Below are 17,285 nucleotides of genomic sequence, written 5' to 3'. Positions count from 1 at the left end.
CTTTGGAAAACACCCATCCACCCATCCCCAGAGCAGAGGGAAGAAGGCAGTCTGGAAAGGTAATTTTGTGTAGAGAAGGGGGGGAAGTCAAGTAGTCTCTTCCCTGTCTTCTACTTTCACCAATCGGATTGGCAGCCTGCACTGCTGCTTTGTTTTCAAAAATGCATAATCAAGTACCATGGAACTCCATGCAGCACAGTATTTGGCCTGTAAACTTGATTAGCTGTGAAAAGGACTCACACAGAGTAGGTTAGGTTCCATTAACTTTAATGAAGTTTGCATACAAGGTCTCCTAATAGATTGTATCCAGTTCTGAAGAATCATTGCCTGGCATGTGTAGGTTTTAACCAAGATAAAATAAAATTGATGAACTGTTTCACAACTGGGCAGTTAATCTAGCAGATGTCTGTTGGGAATTATTGTTTGCTTGTTTGTTTTTTGAATTTCTGTTCAAATATTGACAATTTTTTTACTTTCAGCTATAGAATTTATGCAAATATCCTATACTGCCATGAACCAGCTTATACTGTATACATGTGAAAACCAATTATAAGGAATTATAAGAATGAGACAATTTGTTTTAAAACTGTATTTTAGCAATATTGCAACATAGATTGAAAAGCCTACACAAATTCCACTGTATTTTTCCCCTCCCTTAGGAGGTGTTGTATGATCTTCTCCATATGAAATTCATAGTGACGCATTTGGACAAAATGAGGTGTTTACGAAAGCGATCTGCAGTATCCTTTCTAGGAGTCTTGGTCATCTGCTTGTTGTTCATGAACTTATACATTGAAGACAGCTATGTCTTGGTAAGTCGCCCATGTACAATAAAATGATGTGTAGCAGTATAATTGTAGGGTAATAGAAAGCACACTTATGAAAACAAAATATGGAAGTATGCCAGGATCAATGTATAGAAATATTCCTCTTTTTTGGACTATAACTTCCCCACTTCTACAAAAACAAAATGGCTGATGGAGGTATGTTGTGATCAGAGCTTAGAGAATTTTTGACCACATGTCCCATAATCCTTATTTGAAAACAAAACAAACAGCAATAGAGGTGTGTCAGGATAAGAGCTTGGAAAGGCTCCTCTTTTTGGACTGTGCTCAGAATCCTCCATCAGCATGGCTGGGAAATTCTGGGAAAGGAAAATAATCCAGGTGAACAATTGGCTACAAAGGCAATGCCAGCATGAGGGGTTTGGATTTTGGTACTATGAGTTATATTTCCTGGAGGATGCACTGCTAGCAAGAGATGGGGTGAACCTCACAAGGACTGGGAAGAATGTTTTGGCCACAGCACGCAGAACTTCATCATGAGGGCTTTAAACTGACTTGGAAAGGGGAGGGAGACCCAAAGTTCAAATGTAAAGGTAGGTGAAGGCTTACAAACAATATGAAAAGACCAAGCAATTCTAATGGGCTCCAATAGTAATCTTCATTAAAATGTATTAAAGAAAGCAGGCCACATATCACACAATCTCTGCCATCTAGAGTGGTCATATTGACCAGATAGGTGGGATATAAATAGAATGAATGAATGAATACACAAATGTCAGGAGTATGGGAAACAAACAAGAAGAACTTGAAATCTTCATTCAAGGGGTGTTAATATGACTTGATAGGAATAACTGAAACTTGGTGGGATAGCTCCCATGACTGGAATTCAGCGACTGTTTAAAATGAACAGAAAGAATAGAAAGAATGGTGGATTTATACTATATGACAAAAATACATATTCTTGCACAGAAATACAAGAGGATGAGCTTGGTTGTCCCATCAAGAATCTACTACCAACTGCCCAATAAAGGAGAAGATGCAGATGAAAACTTTCAAAAACAAATTGCAAGAATTTCCAAGAGACACAGTGAGGGAGTCCATTATCCAGCAGCAAATTCCAGCAGATATGGCACTTCCAAGAAATTCCTGGCTTGTGCTGCTGATGATTTTCTCTTACAAAAAGTGGAGAGAGAAAAACCTAGAGAATTAGCTGTCCAATACTTGATTCCAACCGATAGTGATGACTTAATAGAAGAAGTGGCAGTAAGGGGAATTCTGGGGGAAAGTCATCATGTTGTAGTTTATTTTTTTTATTTAATTCAAAGGAAACAAAAGCAGCAAAGCATAAATAAACTTAGGACAATGATACATAAGGTCCCAGGGCAGGAGATCCTACCAGGAAGGAGTCCAAGTTATGCGAGTGTGTTGCCATGTTCCCCAATTAAATAGAAACTTGTAATTTCAAAAGAGGGCCACATGGGAGGGTATGTGCATAATGCCTCAGCTTATTTGCTTGAAAAGCTATGGTGTGATATCTAATCAGAGAATACTTATAAATGACTCCCTCTCAAACTGAGAGGAGGTAAGAAGTGAGATAATGTACCACAAAATTCAGTCCTGGGGTCTTCAGCATTTTTATGACAGAGTTCAGAGAATACTTCTCAAATTCGTGGATCACACAAAATTGGGTGGAATAGCCCTGAAAGACAGAAACAAAATTCAAAAAGATATTTATAGACTCAAGCACTGGATGGATAACAACAGAATGAAATTGAACAGGAATAAGTGCAAAATTCTACACTTTGGAAAACCAAACACACAGTTACAAGATGGGGATACGTCACTAAATAATGCTATAAGTGAGAAGCATCTTGAGATTGTTGTAGCTCACAAACTCAAAGAGCCATCTGCATGATACAGCTGCAAAATGGCAGATGCTGTTTTAGGATGCAGTGACAGAAGAATAATCACCAAATCCTATGAAGTCCTAACTCTCTTTCTGATAGGGTTCGTTTGAAGTTTGAAGCAGTTCCTGCTTTTTGGCGGGAAATAACCAAGAGCACTCATTTGAACAATTAACACATTTATTTGATTTAACATTTGAATATTCAACGATAACCTCAACAGGGTCAAGACAACTCAAATTCAGTAACTGTTCATATGGAGATGATAATATTCCCAAAGGGGATTCTAGAGAGTCTATTGTGGGGCTGGCTCAAACCATTCTTTGTCTGTGGGCTTCCTCAGTGGAGTGCTCCTCACAGCACAAATCGTGCCGCAGCAGGAATGTCGAGCCCAATCCCCTTTGCACAGTGGTTGTATGTTGTATCGGGTTGGATCACCCTCCTCCAATGACCTTGTCCTCTCAGGAAAACTACCACTGTCCATTCTTGCATTTCGGTTATTGTCAGCTTCTTTTCTTTTTGGGTCCAGGTCAGGTAATAGTCTCCCCACTATAAGGTTGGGGAGCTCTTCTAAAAACCCCTGTGCTTTTTAATAAGTACTGTAGATTCTCCCTCCTTTCTTATCCCTTCCCACGGCACATAGAACACTTTTCCTTTTCCCTCCTCCTGTTATCTTCTCCTCCCACACAGGCAAGGTTAACTCCTCCCCTTCCTTTCCCTTGTCTTCTTCCACTAGGCAAACTTCCACCTTTGCTTCTTTCTCCTCCTTTTCATTGGCAATCAATCCTTCTGTTTCTTTTCCCACCACCTCTCTCTGTGACACTATAGTTTGGGTAGATGGCACACTCTCATCTCTCTTTCTCCTCTCTATGTCTCCTTCACATTCCTCTGTTCAGCAATTGTTAGGCCTCATATTGAATACTGTGTCTAGTTCTGGACACCGACACTTTAAGAATAATTCAGACAAACCATAACAAGTTCAGAGGAGGGCAACAAGAATGTTCAGGGCACAAGAAGTCAAGCCTTAAAGGAAAGACTGAAAGAACTAGGCATGCTTACGCTTGAGAAATGAAGACTGAGGAAACATATGATCACATTTTTTCAAATACTTGAAAGACTGTCATACAGAGGAGGGGCAGTATCTGATCTCTATCATCTCAGAGTGCAGGACATGCAGCAATGGGCTCAAGTTACAGAAAGTCAGATTTTGACCGAATATCGGGGGGGGGGAGATCCTAACTGTTAGAGCTGTACAACAATAGAACCAATTACCTTGGGAGGAAGAAAATGTTCCAGTGCTGGAGGCATTCAAGAGAAAATTGGACAACCATCTGTCAGATATACTTTGATTTGGATTCCTGCATTGAGGAATGTGCTGGACTCAAAGGTTTTATAGGCTCCTTCCAACTCTATTACACTGGTGCCTCACTTGACGACAATAATGTGTTCTGTTAAAATCACTGTTAAGCGAAATCGTCATCAAGTGAAATTAAAAAACCCATTGAAATGCATTGAAAACCGTTCAATGCGCTCCAATGGGCGAAATACCTCATTGTGCAGTGAAGATCCTCCATAGGTTGGCCATTTTCTGGGGCCTGTATTGTGAGGAATCCGTCCTTAACACAGCGGGGAGCCATTTTGCACAGTGGGCGTCCATTTTGAAACCCGACGATCAGCTGTTTTTAGATCGTCGTAATGCGAAGAATTGGTTCCCAAAGCAGAGAACCGATCGTTGTGAAGCAAATTTTCCCCATAGGAACATCGTTTTGCGATGGCAATAGCGATCACAAAAAAATATTGTAAAGCAGATTTGTCGTTTAACAAGGTAATCGTTAAGCGAGGCACCACTGTATTCTATGATTCTAAAATATGAAAATTTCTAGACTGTGATCAGAAATGGGCATTGCCTGCCTTTTATGAGATATAAGGGTTTTCTTTTTCTTTTCTTTTTTACAACTATCTGATAGCATGCCTAAAGGGGAAAACTGATGGTTTTTGACTCTCTGTGGGCTATAAGGAGGAACAGACAACTATTTATTACTAACCAGAGGGACTGAGAACTCTCCCTGTTGGAACCTTCTCTTCACTCCTCCCTGATTTATTGAATTCAACCTTACTGAACATGCTCGGGACAGCAACCATTGCCACTTGTCAGAAGCTTTAGTAGGGTTAGATTGAAGAGGTTTCTGCTGACTGCTGCTGAAAATGTACTCTTCGTATTTGTCATAACATGAAATTGTTCAGAACTTTTCGATCAATCCCTCTGTGAGAAAGGAAAGATGAAGGCACAGAGGAACATCAAAATGGCTTTGCTGGCTCAGACCAAAGAACCGCCCATGTCTAGCACTCTCTTTCTAACAGCAACCACCCAGATGACTTCTGGAGACACAAAATTAGTATAATATTGATGGATTATTTTTTTGTCTTCAATGACTGGTCCCCCCAAATAATTTCTGCAGCTTCTTCTTGCCCTGAAGGAGGCTCCACAGCTTAGAAGGACTATAACCCAAATACCTGTTCAACTTGATTACAACATCCTAGTTTCAGCATCAGTAGTAATATTACTACAGTGGTGCCTCACATAACGATGTTAATTGATTCCGAAAAAAAATGTTATGTGAAAACATTTTTATGTGAAGCACCATTTCCCATAGGAATGCATTGAAAACCGGTTAATCCGTTCCAATTGGAACGGATTATCCGGTTTTCTCCCTCCCCCCGCGACTTGGATCTGACCCACAGCGGCTACCTCAGCCATGGCTGGATTCCCTAGAGGCTGGCCATGGCCGGGGTAGCCGCCACGGCTCAGATCCAAGCCGCAGGGGGAGGGTGGTGAGATTGGAATGCCTTTCAGGATCCAAGCCGTGGGGGGAGGATGGGTGCGGACACCCCCCCACCCTGCAGCCGCCACTTGAAGCCTCCCCGTGTCGCTTTCCCCAGCCGTTCTTGGACTTCCAGAAGTCCAAAAACAGCCTGGGTAAGTGGTACGGGTAGGCTTCAAGCCTTCCGGATCCCCCCCACCCTGTCCCCGATGCCGGTAGCCTCCCCGTGCCGCCTACCCCAGCCGTTCTCGGACGCCTGGAAGTCTGAGAACGGCTGGGGAAAGCAGCGCGGGGAGGCTTCAAGCTTCCCGATCCCCCCCTGTCCCCGCCGCTTAAAGCCTCCTTGTGCTGCCTACCCCGGCCATTCTCGGACACCTAGGTGTCTGAGAATGGCCTGGGTAGGCGGCGCAGGGAGGCTACCGGCATCGGAGACAGGGTGGGGGGGATCGGGAAGGCTGGAAGTCTGAGAACGGCCTGGGTAAGCGGCGCGGGGAGGCTTCAAGCTTCCCGATCCCCCCCACCCTGTCCCCGATGCTTGAAGCCTCACCACACCGCTTTCCCCAGCCGTTCTCGGACTTCCAGAAGTCCGAGAACGGCCGGGGGAGGCGGCGCGGGGAGGCTGCCGGTGGTGGGGACAGGGTGGGGGGGGGTGTCCGGAAGGCTTCCAGGCAAAGGCCTGGAAGCCTTCGACACCCCCGTACCCTTCCCCCGCTGCCGCTGAGAGCCTTCCGAGCTCTCAAAGGGCTTTCTCCAATATCAGAGGGGGGGCCCTTTGAGAACTCGGAAGGGAATTGTCAGCAGGGGATGGTGGCTTCGGGGTCCTTCCGAGGCCGCAGCCCACTGCCGACATTTTCCCCCAGCTGAGCGGTGGGGCTTCAAAGCTCCCGCCGCTCAGCTGGGGGGAAATGGTGCCTATGGGGAAAAATTGCAAAGCAATTTTTCCCCATAGGCAAGATCGTAGTGCGATCGCAAAAGCGATGGCAAAAAAGCCATCGCTATGCGATTTCTTCGTTAAATGGGGCGCTTGTTATATGAGGCACCACTGTATTCTTATTTTAAACTTTATATTAGAATTTGCCTTTGTACATACCTTTTCAGGCTTCAGCCTGCAAGAGTATTACTATTAAGGGAGTTCCATCTTTGATCGTGGTTTTGTATTCTCCTCAGCTTTTGAAATGTAGCTTCCTCTTGTGGCACTGCCTGAATTAAGATTTTGTGGTGTTTTTTATGTATGCACAATCCCTTGCTTACAATTATATTTGACCTGGCTTATACCATATTTTCTGTCAGTTTTACTGACGCCTCCTTTGGTTTGTTAAGTGCCTGAAAATCCCCCCGACAAATCTTGATGCTCTTTATTCATTGAGCTTTATGCTGTTTTTCTTTTGCTTGTTTTCAGATCTTTATGTGAACTTCCCAGACGGCTTGGTATCTTATGCTTAATTTGTCTTTTTCATTAAAAACGGGTTCGTCTTTCATCGTTTTGTTCAAGGCAAATTTAGCACATTTCATTGCTGAGGCTTGCAACTGTTTACCCAGATCTCCTGAAACTTTCATGGTCCATCTACTCTCTGAATTTAGACATAATAGCTGAAATCCTGTTGTTTTGTGAAGTAAATACCAACTGGAGTAGGCCCATGAATTTATGAAACGTACAGAGGAGTTGGCTCACTAAATTCCCACATTTAATGGGCCATCTCCAGTTGCAAGTTACTATACTAAGCAACAGGATTTCAGCCATTGTGTGTTACCCACAGTTAATAACACAAATGATGTTTTAAGCTTTCAGAATTATACTAAGGAAGCATCGCTGAAAGTGTAGGACATGGTGTGACTGTAGCAGGTGCTTCGAATAAAGCTGTATGCAGGCATTAAGAAATGTGCTGAATCTTCATAGGGAGCATTTGAACTCTTTTCCCCTCCAACATAAGAATCATTGGCTTCCTAAATGTGGAGCGCGATGAGTCCAAAGAGGAAGATCGCTATTATTTGTGAGGTGTCTCTATGTGAGTTAGGACCCAGATTTTCCAGGGTTGCTTCTCACACAGAGAAGTCCCATAGATAGCAGAAGCTGCTCCTCTATAGAACTATTACTCTTAACATGAATACTCTACACATTTTCTAACGTTCAAATGGGCCTTAATTGGCAAAAAAAGTATCCAAAAGGAAATGTGTTTATTATATGGCCTAAAGCTGGAGATAGTCAGAGATGAGGTTGGGATATTATGGCTAACCGCGTGCCTAGGAAGGATCGTTTCTTGACTGAGGGAGCAGGAGAAAGTGATGTTATCCCGATAATACAATTCTGAGTAAGGAAGATAGAGAGTGAGCAGGACAAGAAGGGAGCTATCAGGTAATCCCAGCTGTCTGCCATTATTGTCCCCTGTGGGCAATTAGTTTTTTGTGATAGCTTTCTACTTCCAAACTATAATGTTTTCTTTCTTTCTTTCTTTCTTTCTTTCTTTCTTTCTTTCTTTCTTTCTTTCTTTCTGTCTGTCTGTCTGTCTGTCTGTCTGTCTGTCTGTCTGTCTGTCTGTCTAAATTAATTACATCTCTACCCCAGCCATCTAGTGATCAGAAACTACCCTGGGCAGCTAACAATAATTGAAAAACATGACTACCCACCCCCAGCTACTCAGTTAAGAACATATATGTGGTCTGAACTTTCCAAACTGGCTAATTTTGATTGAGGGGTGTTTCTCTATTTCTGTTTGCCTTCTGTTCACTAATCAGCTTCATTTACTTACCATTGCCATTGTGGAGAAGCCTCTTTAGACAGAATAAGAGCTCAGAGTAATCGCTCTTGGAATTCAGTTGTAATAGCAAAATACTTATTATATAAGTTGCGGTTTATAAATCAGCTTCAGACTCTAATTGCACTACCTGGTTCACCAGTCCCAAACAAACCATGGTTTGTGGGTGGACTCAAGTTCAGACTTTAAAATAAACTATAATTTAGTTTAACAGACCATTACTTAACTTTATGACTGAACCCATAAACTGCTGAGGCTTTCTTTTCTTTCTTTGGTCTTTCTGGCCATATCTGTCACCTACCCAGATTCCTCTGATATATGTCTTCCAATTAAGGAAATAAAAAGCTGAAGACTTACATATTGAAATTCAGGGAACATAAGATCCTTTTCCAGACTGCAATGATTTCATGAACATGTGAATTTCTCAAGCTTCTGAAAGTTCATTTGAAGGCATTTGGAGCAAATTATACTAATAATGTACATACATACTATGAATGGAATGTCTATGTATAGGGTTAGCTTCAAGAGTCAACAGTAGCCAAGTAAGTACCGCTGCTGTCAATCCAGAGAGCTTCTAGTTCTGCTGTTCCAACTTCTTGCTGTTGTTGTCAGGTCACAAATCTTTTTTGTGGGAGTAAATAGTGGGAGGAATGAGGAGCAGATCACCTCTCTTCATCCCTTGTCTTCTAGCGCTAGCAACAGTTGCAGTCAGCAGAAGATGAGTACAAAAATGTTTGTTACAGTTTGCAACAGGCTCTTCATGGAATGAAGGCATTTTTAAAACTTTCAGTGAACATGTACTTCTTGAGATTCTGGGGACTTCTTCAGCATTTCTTCCATGTGTCTAGTCCTTTACCATCACCTAAATTGCTTCAGGGTATTTTCTGCACTGAGGTTGCCATGGATGAAAGAACAAAAAATATCCATTTCAATGCAGAACCTCATCTGAGATGCAATGGCAAAGTCGCTTTTGCACTGATGTCCCTTGAGAAGCAGCCGACAGTACAGCCAGATGAAGGATGCTTTTGAGATGTATTGAAGACGACACTTGCTTGGGAGACACATATGAAACACACCACAGCATCTTTCATCCCACCAAGATTACAGTAATGGAATCATAGCATGTGTTTGTTTTAGAAGTCCATGAGGCTGAGTCTCTGGCTTTTCATCTTTATTGCACTTTTTTTTTTGTCATTGTAAATACCAATAGGTCAAGATGGAACGCCTCATAGAAAAGGCGTTTTTTAATTATAAATATTTATTACTACCAAACAAAAGTAGAAACTTCTTTTTTATCTCTTGAAACACGCTAAGCAACTTTAGTTTTCAATAAACTTCTAGGATGATGCAATATATTTTTCTGTCTCTTTTAGTTCACCAAAACTTTAATCAAGGTTTGCAATAATAACAACCTTCAGAAATAATATAAATAATTCTAATATAAGCTAATCTCCTGCTGCTGCAGCTACTGCTGCTGCTTACTACTGCTACTACTACTGCTGCTGCCGCCACCACCACCACCACCACCACCACCACCACCACCACCACTACTACTACTACTACTACTACTACTACTACTACTACTACTACTACTACTACTACTAATAATAATAATAATAATAATAATAATAATAATAATAATAATAATAATAATAATAATAATAATAATAATAATAATAATAATAATAATGAGAATGAGAATGAGAATGAGAATGAGAATGAGAATGGTTGATGGTTGAATTCCAAAAGATCTGTATGGAGAATTAGTGCAGGGAAATTGCCCCAGAGGGAGACCACAGCTGTGATACAAGGATATCTGCAGGCGGGATCTGAAGGCCTTAGGAATGGACCTCAACAGATGGGAAACCTTGACATCTGATTGTTCAGCCTGGAGGCAGGCGGTGCATCACGGCCTCTCCCAATTTGAAGAAACCCTTGTCCAACAGGCCGAGGCAAAGAGGCAGTCCCGGAAGCAGCAAAATCAGGGAGTTGGACAGGGTATAGATTGTATGTGTCTTCAGTGTCAAAGGGATTGTCACTCTCGAATTGGCCTTTTCAGCCACACTAGCTCCTGTTCCAAGTCCTCATACAGAGCACGTTACCATAGTCTCTTGAGACTGAAGGATGCTTAAGAATAATAATAATAGCAATAGTAAGTGTTAACAGCAAATGTCGATTCTGCCAATAAAAAGATGAAATTGTCTCACACTTCATCTGTAAATGTCCAAAGATTGCAGATTATAAAATTAGACATGATAGAGTGGCAAAATCAGTGCACTGGTCATTATGCAAAAAATATAACTTGGCAGCTTTCAAAAACTCAGGGGAACATCAGGTAGAGAAATGTCAGAAAATGAGGAAGTCAAGATCTTGTGGAATGTCTGGATCTAAATAGATAGACACCTTGAACATAACACACCAGGCATAGTAATAATAGAAGGAAAAAATGCCTGGATCATTGACTTTGCAATTCCAGGGGATGCCAGAGCTGAAAATAAAGAATTGGAAAACTAATATATATATTATAAGATATATAAATAAAGAATTGGAAAAATGAACAAAATACAGAGACTTAGCAATCAAAACATCTTGCTTGTGGATAAAACACACTTTAGTGGTCCCCATAGTCATTGGGGCTTTGGGAACAGTATGAAGGAATTTCATACAGAACTATAAGATCTCAGAAATAACACCATTAGAACTACAAAAAATAGCAATATTAGGAACAGCACACGTACTGCACCAATCTTTAACAGATACTTAGGTCTTAGATTTTTGGTTAAAACTTGTATCTGTTACATCATACCAGTCAATGTTTTTATAATTTTGATTGACTGTACCTGGTGTTTTGATGATGATGATGATGATGATGATGATGATGATGATGATGATGATGATGATGATGATGATGATAATAATAATAATAATAATAATAATAATAATAATAATAATAATAATAATAATAATAATAATAATATGATAAATTTGTTTGTTCAAAGAACATAAGATATCATTTTAATGTTTAGAAAGTTCCCAAAGAAGAAAAGGAAGTCCCAATAGATTAGGTCCACACTATGGATCAAATCACACATTATCAAATGTATACTTCCTCCTTCTCTTAACAACATTGTCCCTTAGAGCACATAAATCTTTCAGTGCTGCCTGCCTAAGACATGAGATATTCAAACAAAGCAATTCTATCTCCTTGTTAACCAGTTATAAGCCTTAAATCAGAGTCTAACAAATAAGGCTAGCTCTAGTTAGAAATAAAAGTCTTTTCCACTTAAGGGTGCACTGATGTTCTTGATGCTTTTATTACTAACCGCTGTCTCATATGTTAATGCTGTATGTTAACTGAGTTTAATTCCAACTCAGAGTCACAATCTATCTGGTTCATTGGTTTGAATGGATTCTGATTAGAGATGAGCACAAACCTCGGTTTTGAAGTTCATGCTGGTTGGTTGGATTGACACCACAGGTGCTGCACATTCCCTTCCCCCACCCCCCTAACTGGATCTCCAACTGGTGCATACTGCTCTTTTCCTCCTCTTCAGGTGTTTGATCAGCCCCAGCATTAGTTGAGTGAAGACACTGCAAACCTGCTCTACAATCTGCATAAGAGCATCCCAATCCAGTCAGTGCCATTTGCACAATCTGGAATTTGGATGCACAAATTTCCATTCCTCCCCAGTAAAAGCATACTGACATGGGTGGAAGCATGTTGATGTAAATGCTAATGTGCTTCTGTACCTGGTGTTATGAGTTTTGCCATGTCTGGTTTATACTTGGCTGGGGTAGAGGGCTAAGAAGTAGAGCAAGATCTACATATGTCTGCAGTGTAAGCGAAGTCTTGTGTCCCCACATTTCCCCCTTCACAGTAGCTCTTACCTTGTGCATCTGACTTTTCCCTCCTATTTCTCTTCCAATTGCTAGGATGGAGACAAACAGTTAATCAGAGAAGCAGCCACACATCAATTAAACTCTGAGCGATATGTTCACACTTTTAAAGATCTGTCCAATTTCTCAGGATCAATAAATGTTTCCTATCGCTATCTGGCTGGCACACCTTTGCTAAGAAAAAGTAAGTATCTGAACATTCAATTTCATTAACCAAAGCAAGATTTTTATCTGATCTAATTGCAAGAAGCAGAAAAAGCTGCCAGGTTGGTTTTCACTGCTTTATAAGAGGCAGTGAAAGAGGTTCTAACTCAGTATAACATTTACAAACCTTTCCTTTTCACAGGATATGTAGAAAGCAAAAATAGGCAAAGAAAGAGGCCTTCATAGCCTCCATGAGTTGAGGTATATTCTTCATGATATGTGTAAAATGAATCTGTAGATGAAGTTCATTCATTTAATTTTCCAAAAATACATACAGACAAATTGTTTGTTGAATACTATACTAGACTCAGGGGCCAGAATCCTATCTATATTTATACCTTCATTGGTGTAAATTTCAGTAGTGAATTAAAACAAGGGGGAAAAAAACTAGCATAGTGATTTGCTATCATATATCGAGGCATACAACCTGTGAACAATAAGAAATGTCTACACCAATGTCTTAACCGGAAGCAATTCACCACTGAAATTTATTCAGAGGGAGCTGTGCCAGCAGACATGGGTACGAACAGTTGGTTAGGCAGTTAGTGCTGGTTCATCCTTTAGACAAACCAGTTCTTTCCAGCCTCATCTCCTCTGGTGGGCATCCATTCAGAGGCAGCACCCAGAGGAGGTGAGGCAGGGAAGCCAGGGGGCTGCCTTTGAGTGGACGCTCATTGGAGGAGACATGGCTGGGAAATGTCAAACATCTGTTTGTCTGAAGGACAAACCAACATGAACCACTGAACTGATGGTTTGTGCCCATCTTTAGATAAATAACAAGGATTCTAGACATTATTTAATTGCATTTCATATTTTACCTTACAAAAGCTTAAGAGCAAATTAATTGTTTCTTATCTTCCTGTTGAGTTGCTACCCTATTTTACCCTAGCAATAATCCTATGCAGTAGCTTAGTTGGAGGGAATTAGAGAAGGGATTCCACCTATATACATCCAAAGATATTCATGGCTGTGAACACAAATTTCCAGTACGCGAACAACCTGTCAGAGCCATCCCATATATGGAAGTCACCTGAAAGTCAGAATAATTCAACTAAAATGGAAGTCCAAATAAGCACAACTTGGTAGCTGACATTAAGAGCAATCTTAGATGTTTACAGTAGTTCATATACTATTTAAAGACCTAAAGTGGATGGTTTGGGGGCTTAGCTAGGACTAGTTCCACTCAACCTTCCTATTCTTGCCCTGGTGCTAGCTGGGAGTTTTGTTTCTGAACAGGAAGCTAGGTAGAACTAGGCTCAGCTAAGCCCCAAAGACTTCCAATTTATGCCTTGTCTCTCAGGTGAGCCATATTTAGGTGTCTGTCTGTCATGTGTATGTCAGATAGAACTCCCAGAATGTTGAATTGTGGGATATGTAGTCCAAGAAACAAAAACAAAAACAAAAAAACCTCATCCCTAACTACTACTTCTCTGATAATTTATATATGTTGTTAGTTCATCCAGTTTTTTAAAAAAAAACTTGCTTATTTCCTTGTTTAGTCTTAACTGGAGTTTTAAAACAGCCCTTCCACCAAAAGGCCACCTTGGGATCACAGATGATATTTTGAAGCCTGACCTTTCCTGTCCTCACCAGAATGAATAGGGATTCCACTTCAGGCTTTGATGTATTTTGGCCACAACTCCCACTGCCAGCTCTGATTCACCAGTACTTGCTACTGGATGCTGATACCTGTTCCATCTTAGAGGTGCATTCTGATGTTTCGAAAGTGGGAAGTAGGAAAGAGCTGCTAGCCTACATACTTTCTCAGTGAAAAAAAATACAGTTAAAAAGTGTAAGAGTTTTTGATTAGGCCTTCCTTCCTTCCTTCCTTCCTTCCTTCCTTCCTTCCTTCCTTCCTTCCTTCCTTCCCTCCCTCCTTTCTCCTGAGAACTATTTTAAAAATACAGCAAGTCATCACTTTCTTCTCTGTTCCTTAATGGACTGAGCTGTAAACAGTCATGGAGCCATAACTCTGAATTTCCATTCCTCTGACAGATTGTAGAGTGTTAATATTTTAAATATATTTTTCCTGCTGGCACCTTTGCACACATCTCTCTTGGCTTTTAGTCTCCCTCACACCACTTCATGCAGTTAACACCTAATGTTTAATGCAATAGCCACAATATGTTCCCAATATGTCTTTATGGAGGAAAGGTGCAAAGCATTCACTGTACAGATTGGCTAACACAGATTACTCTTGATATAATTCAAAGAATCATATGCATGTACAAGAGATGTTACTTAAAAAAAACAGTAATTATAACAATAACACATCCCCTCCATGATCACAAACACACAAACTCAGAATTGCTTCAAAAACAATTAGCGATGTGATATGCACTGCACAAAAATGCTCTCCAAAGAAAATGGGCAGAAGTCCTAGTAGATACACACATGATTCTTTTGACAGGTTCTTTTTCCTTGTTCTCATAATTTATTTTGAATAAATTGACAATATTATAGTCCATCTTTTTTTAAGAAGTCTAATTTTCTTTATTTCTCTAGGGTATCTTACTATCGGACTCTCCTCAGTCAAACGGAGAAAAGGAAACTATTTGCTGGAGACAATCAAATCCATATTTGAGCAGTCGAGTTACGAAGAGCTGAAGGAAATTGTGGTGGTGGTACATTTGGCCGAGTTTGACTCAGTCTGGTGTGATGGGATGGTTCAGGATATTTCACAGAAATTTGCCCACCATGTAATTGCTGGGAGGTTAATGGTAATCCATACACCAGAAGAGTACTATCCACTATTGGACGGCCTCAAAAGAAATTATAACGATCCTGAAGACCGGGTGAAATTCCGTTCCAAACAAAATGTAGATTATGCTTTCCTGCTTAATTTCTGTGCTAACCTTTCTGATTATTATGTGATGTTAGAAGATGATGTCCGATGTGCAAAAAACTTCTTGACTGCTATTAAAAAAGTCATAACTTCGAGAGATGGAACGTACTGGGTGACACTAGAATTTTCCAAGCTGGGCTACATTGGGAAGTTATATCATTCTCATGATCTCCCCCGATTGGCTCATTTTTTGCTGATGTTCTACCAGGAAATGCCATGTGATTGGCTGTTGATCCATTTCCGTGGACTGCTGGCTCAAAAGGATGTAATTCGTTTCAAACCGTCTCTTTTCCAGCATATGGGCTATTATTCATCTTACAAAGGAGCTGAGAATAAATTAAAAGATGATGACTTTGAAGAGGATTCATTTGACCTTCCTGATAATCCGCCTGCCATCCTTCACACAAACATGAATGTTTTTGAAAACTATGAAGCAAGCAAAGCATACAGTAGTGTTGATGAGTACTTCTGGGGCAAAGCACCCTCTGCTGGAGATTTCTATATGATAGTCTTTGAAAAGCCAATTAAAATTAATAGAATTAAAGTTGTCACAGGGACAGAAGACCGACAAAATGATGTCTTGCATCACGGGGCACTGGAAGTTGGGGAAAAGATCGTTTGGGGCAAAAAGGGTAGACAATGCACGACTTTCTTGCGACTAGGGGAGTTTAAAAATGGAAACTTAGAAATTACAAATGTGGAGCACAAAGTTCTTTTTGATATTAACTGTATGAGAATACTTGTTACCAAAAGCCAAAAGGAATGGTTGATCATTAGGAGCATTAGCATATGGACTTCACAGCCAACAAATCAATAAGGTGAACTTACAGTGCTAGGTTTTCCCTCCTTTATTAGGGAAGTAAGCACTGCTTGAATGCTGGATGGTGCCATTCCCTATAATGACTGACTTTTTCAGATTTTTGGGTTTTTTTGCTACTGACTTTGGCAACCTGGGAAATCACAAAACATACAAAAGCAATCTAGTTTTTACTAGTTCGGTCAGGCAATATACAATGACTACTTTGTTGGAATGTTTGAATTTTATAGGAAGTGAAAACCCGTTCTTGTCCATTCCTCCAGATCCAAACCCAATTTTCTGTTGTTTTTCACCATCTTCCCTTAGGGAAGAACTGTTGTGCTAAACAAAGCAAAAGCTGTTTCATAATTTAAAGGTTTTGTAGGCCTATGCCAGTATATTGTCAAAAGAATTTGACTCAGTCATATCCACGTATAAATTAAAAATGTGGTGGTGGTTTGTGTTTGTACCGTGGCTGGTAGCTTGTTTTGTTTGGAAGGCACTTTTGATTGGGAAGTCCTGTTAATGCAGCTGGTATTCTCTACTGTGAGCACTGTAAGAAAGCTGTATTGCTACCCATTTCCCCCGAAAATACATGTTATAAAACTGTAATGATCATTCTGAAAATCTCAGCAAGTCTATCCACTATTTTTGACCTCCCTGCCAGCTTATGCTATTCTATCATGTTACCCTGAAGTGTGATTCACAAGTCCAGTTTCAAAACCCTGACTTTGGAGTCATTCCCTAGCATTGCATTAGGCTGTGCTTCCTCTAAGGGCAGTAGTTTTTCATTAGATAAGTAAATCCAATTTTGTATTAGAGAGGTGTTGCTGTTTGGCTTCCTGTTTGATGCAGCGGATGCTTAGCAATTTGAGAAGACATCTGCAGAAATGTAAATAATTTTGTTTTATGAGATCTCATATTGCATTACACCCATAAGCCCCGTTTGGGGAATGGAATTCTAATTCTAAGAGCTGCTTTTCAAAGCTCTTTAGATCTGCAATAATACAGATTGGTGGGGGGGCGGCTTGGTTTGCATTTCAATAGGAAAGTACCAGATTCATACTTTTCCAAATCAATATCAAAACTGAAGCACAGTCCTCCCTCAGTTTTTATAGTTTTCAGAATTCTCCAATGCAGTTGTCCAAGGGAAAAATACATACAAAAGTGTGTAAATTAGGGAAACAAACGTGTGCACAAAATAGTCATACTAGTGAAAAAAACATCAGAGTGCTACTTGCCAAAATGTGTATATTAGACAAATCAGTGTTTAAAATAT

At 40.4% G+C, this 17,285-nt stretch overlaps 1 protein-coding gene across 12 annotated transcripts in view; it reads left to right on the top strand.

Annotated features, from left to right (window-relative positions):
• The window catches only part of MGAT4C (MGAT4 family member C), a 435,723-nt gene extending 419,085 nt beyond the window's left edge, over nucleotides 1-16,638 (top strand). For 11 of the 12 annotated variants that reach the window (XM_078394812.1, XM_073000301.2, XM_078394807.1 and 8 more), the window contains 3 exons: nucleotides 660-812; nucleotides 12,198-12,345; nucleotides 14,871-16,638. In XM_078394812.1, coding sequence (XP_078250938.1) covers nucleotides 684-812; nucleotides 12,198-12,345; nucleotides 14,871-16,027 — 1,434 coding nt within the window. In that variant the 5' untranslated portion in view covers nucleotides 660-683 and the 3' untranslated portion in view covers nucleotides 16,028-16,638. Of the gene's footprint in view, nucleotides 1-659; nucleotides 813-7,260; nucleotides 9,371-12,197; nucleotides 12,346-14,870 lie in introns of those variants that run through there. The other variant, XM_073000303.2, reaches the window with a different exon arrangement.
• Nucleotides 16,639-17,285: the final 647 nt, after the last annotated feature.

Source organism: Pogona vitticeps, chromosome 5 (assembly GCF_051106095.1).
Source record: "Pogona vitticeps strain Pit_001003342236 chromosome 5, PviZW2.1, whole genome shotgun sequence".
Taxonomy (NCBI): domain Eukaryota; kingdom Metazoa; phylum Chordata; class Lepidosauria; order Squamata; family Agamidae; genus Pogona; species Pogona vitticeps.
This window is presented reverse-complemented; position numbering and strand designations above follow the sequence as displayed.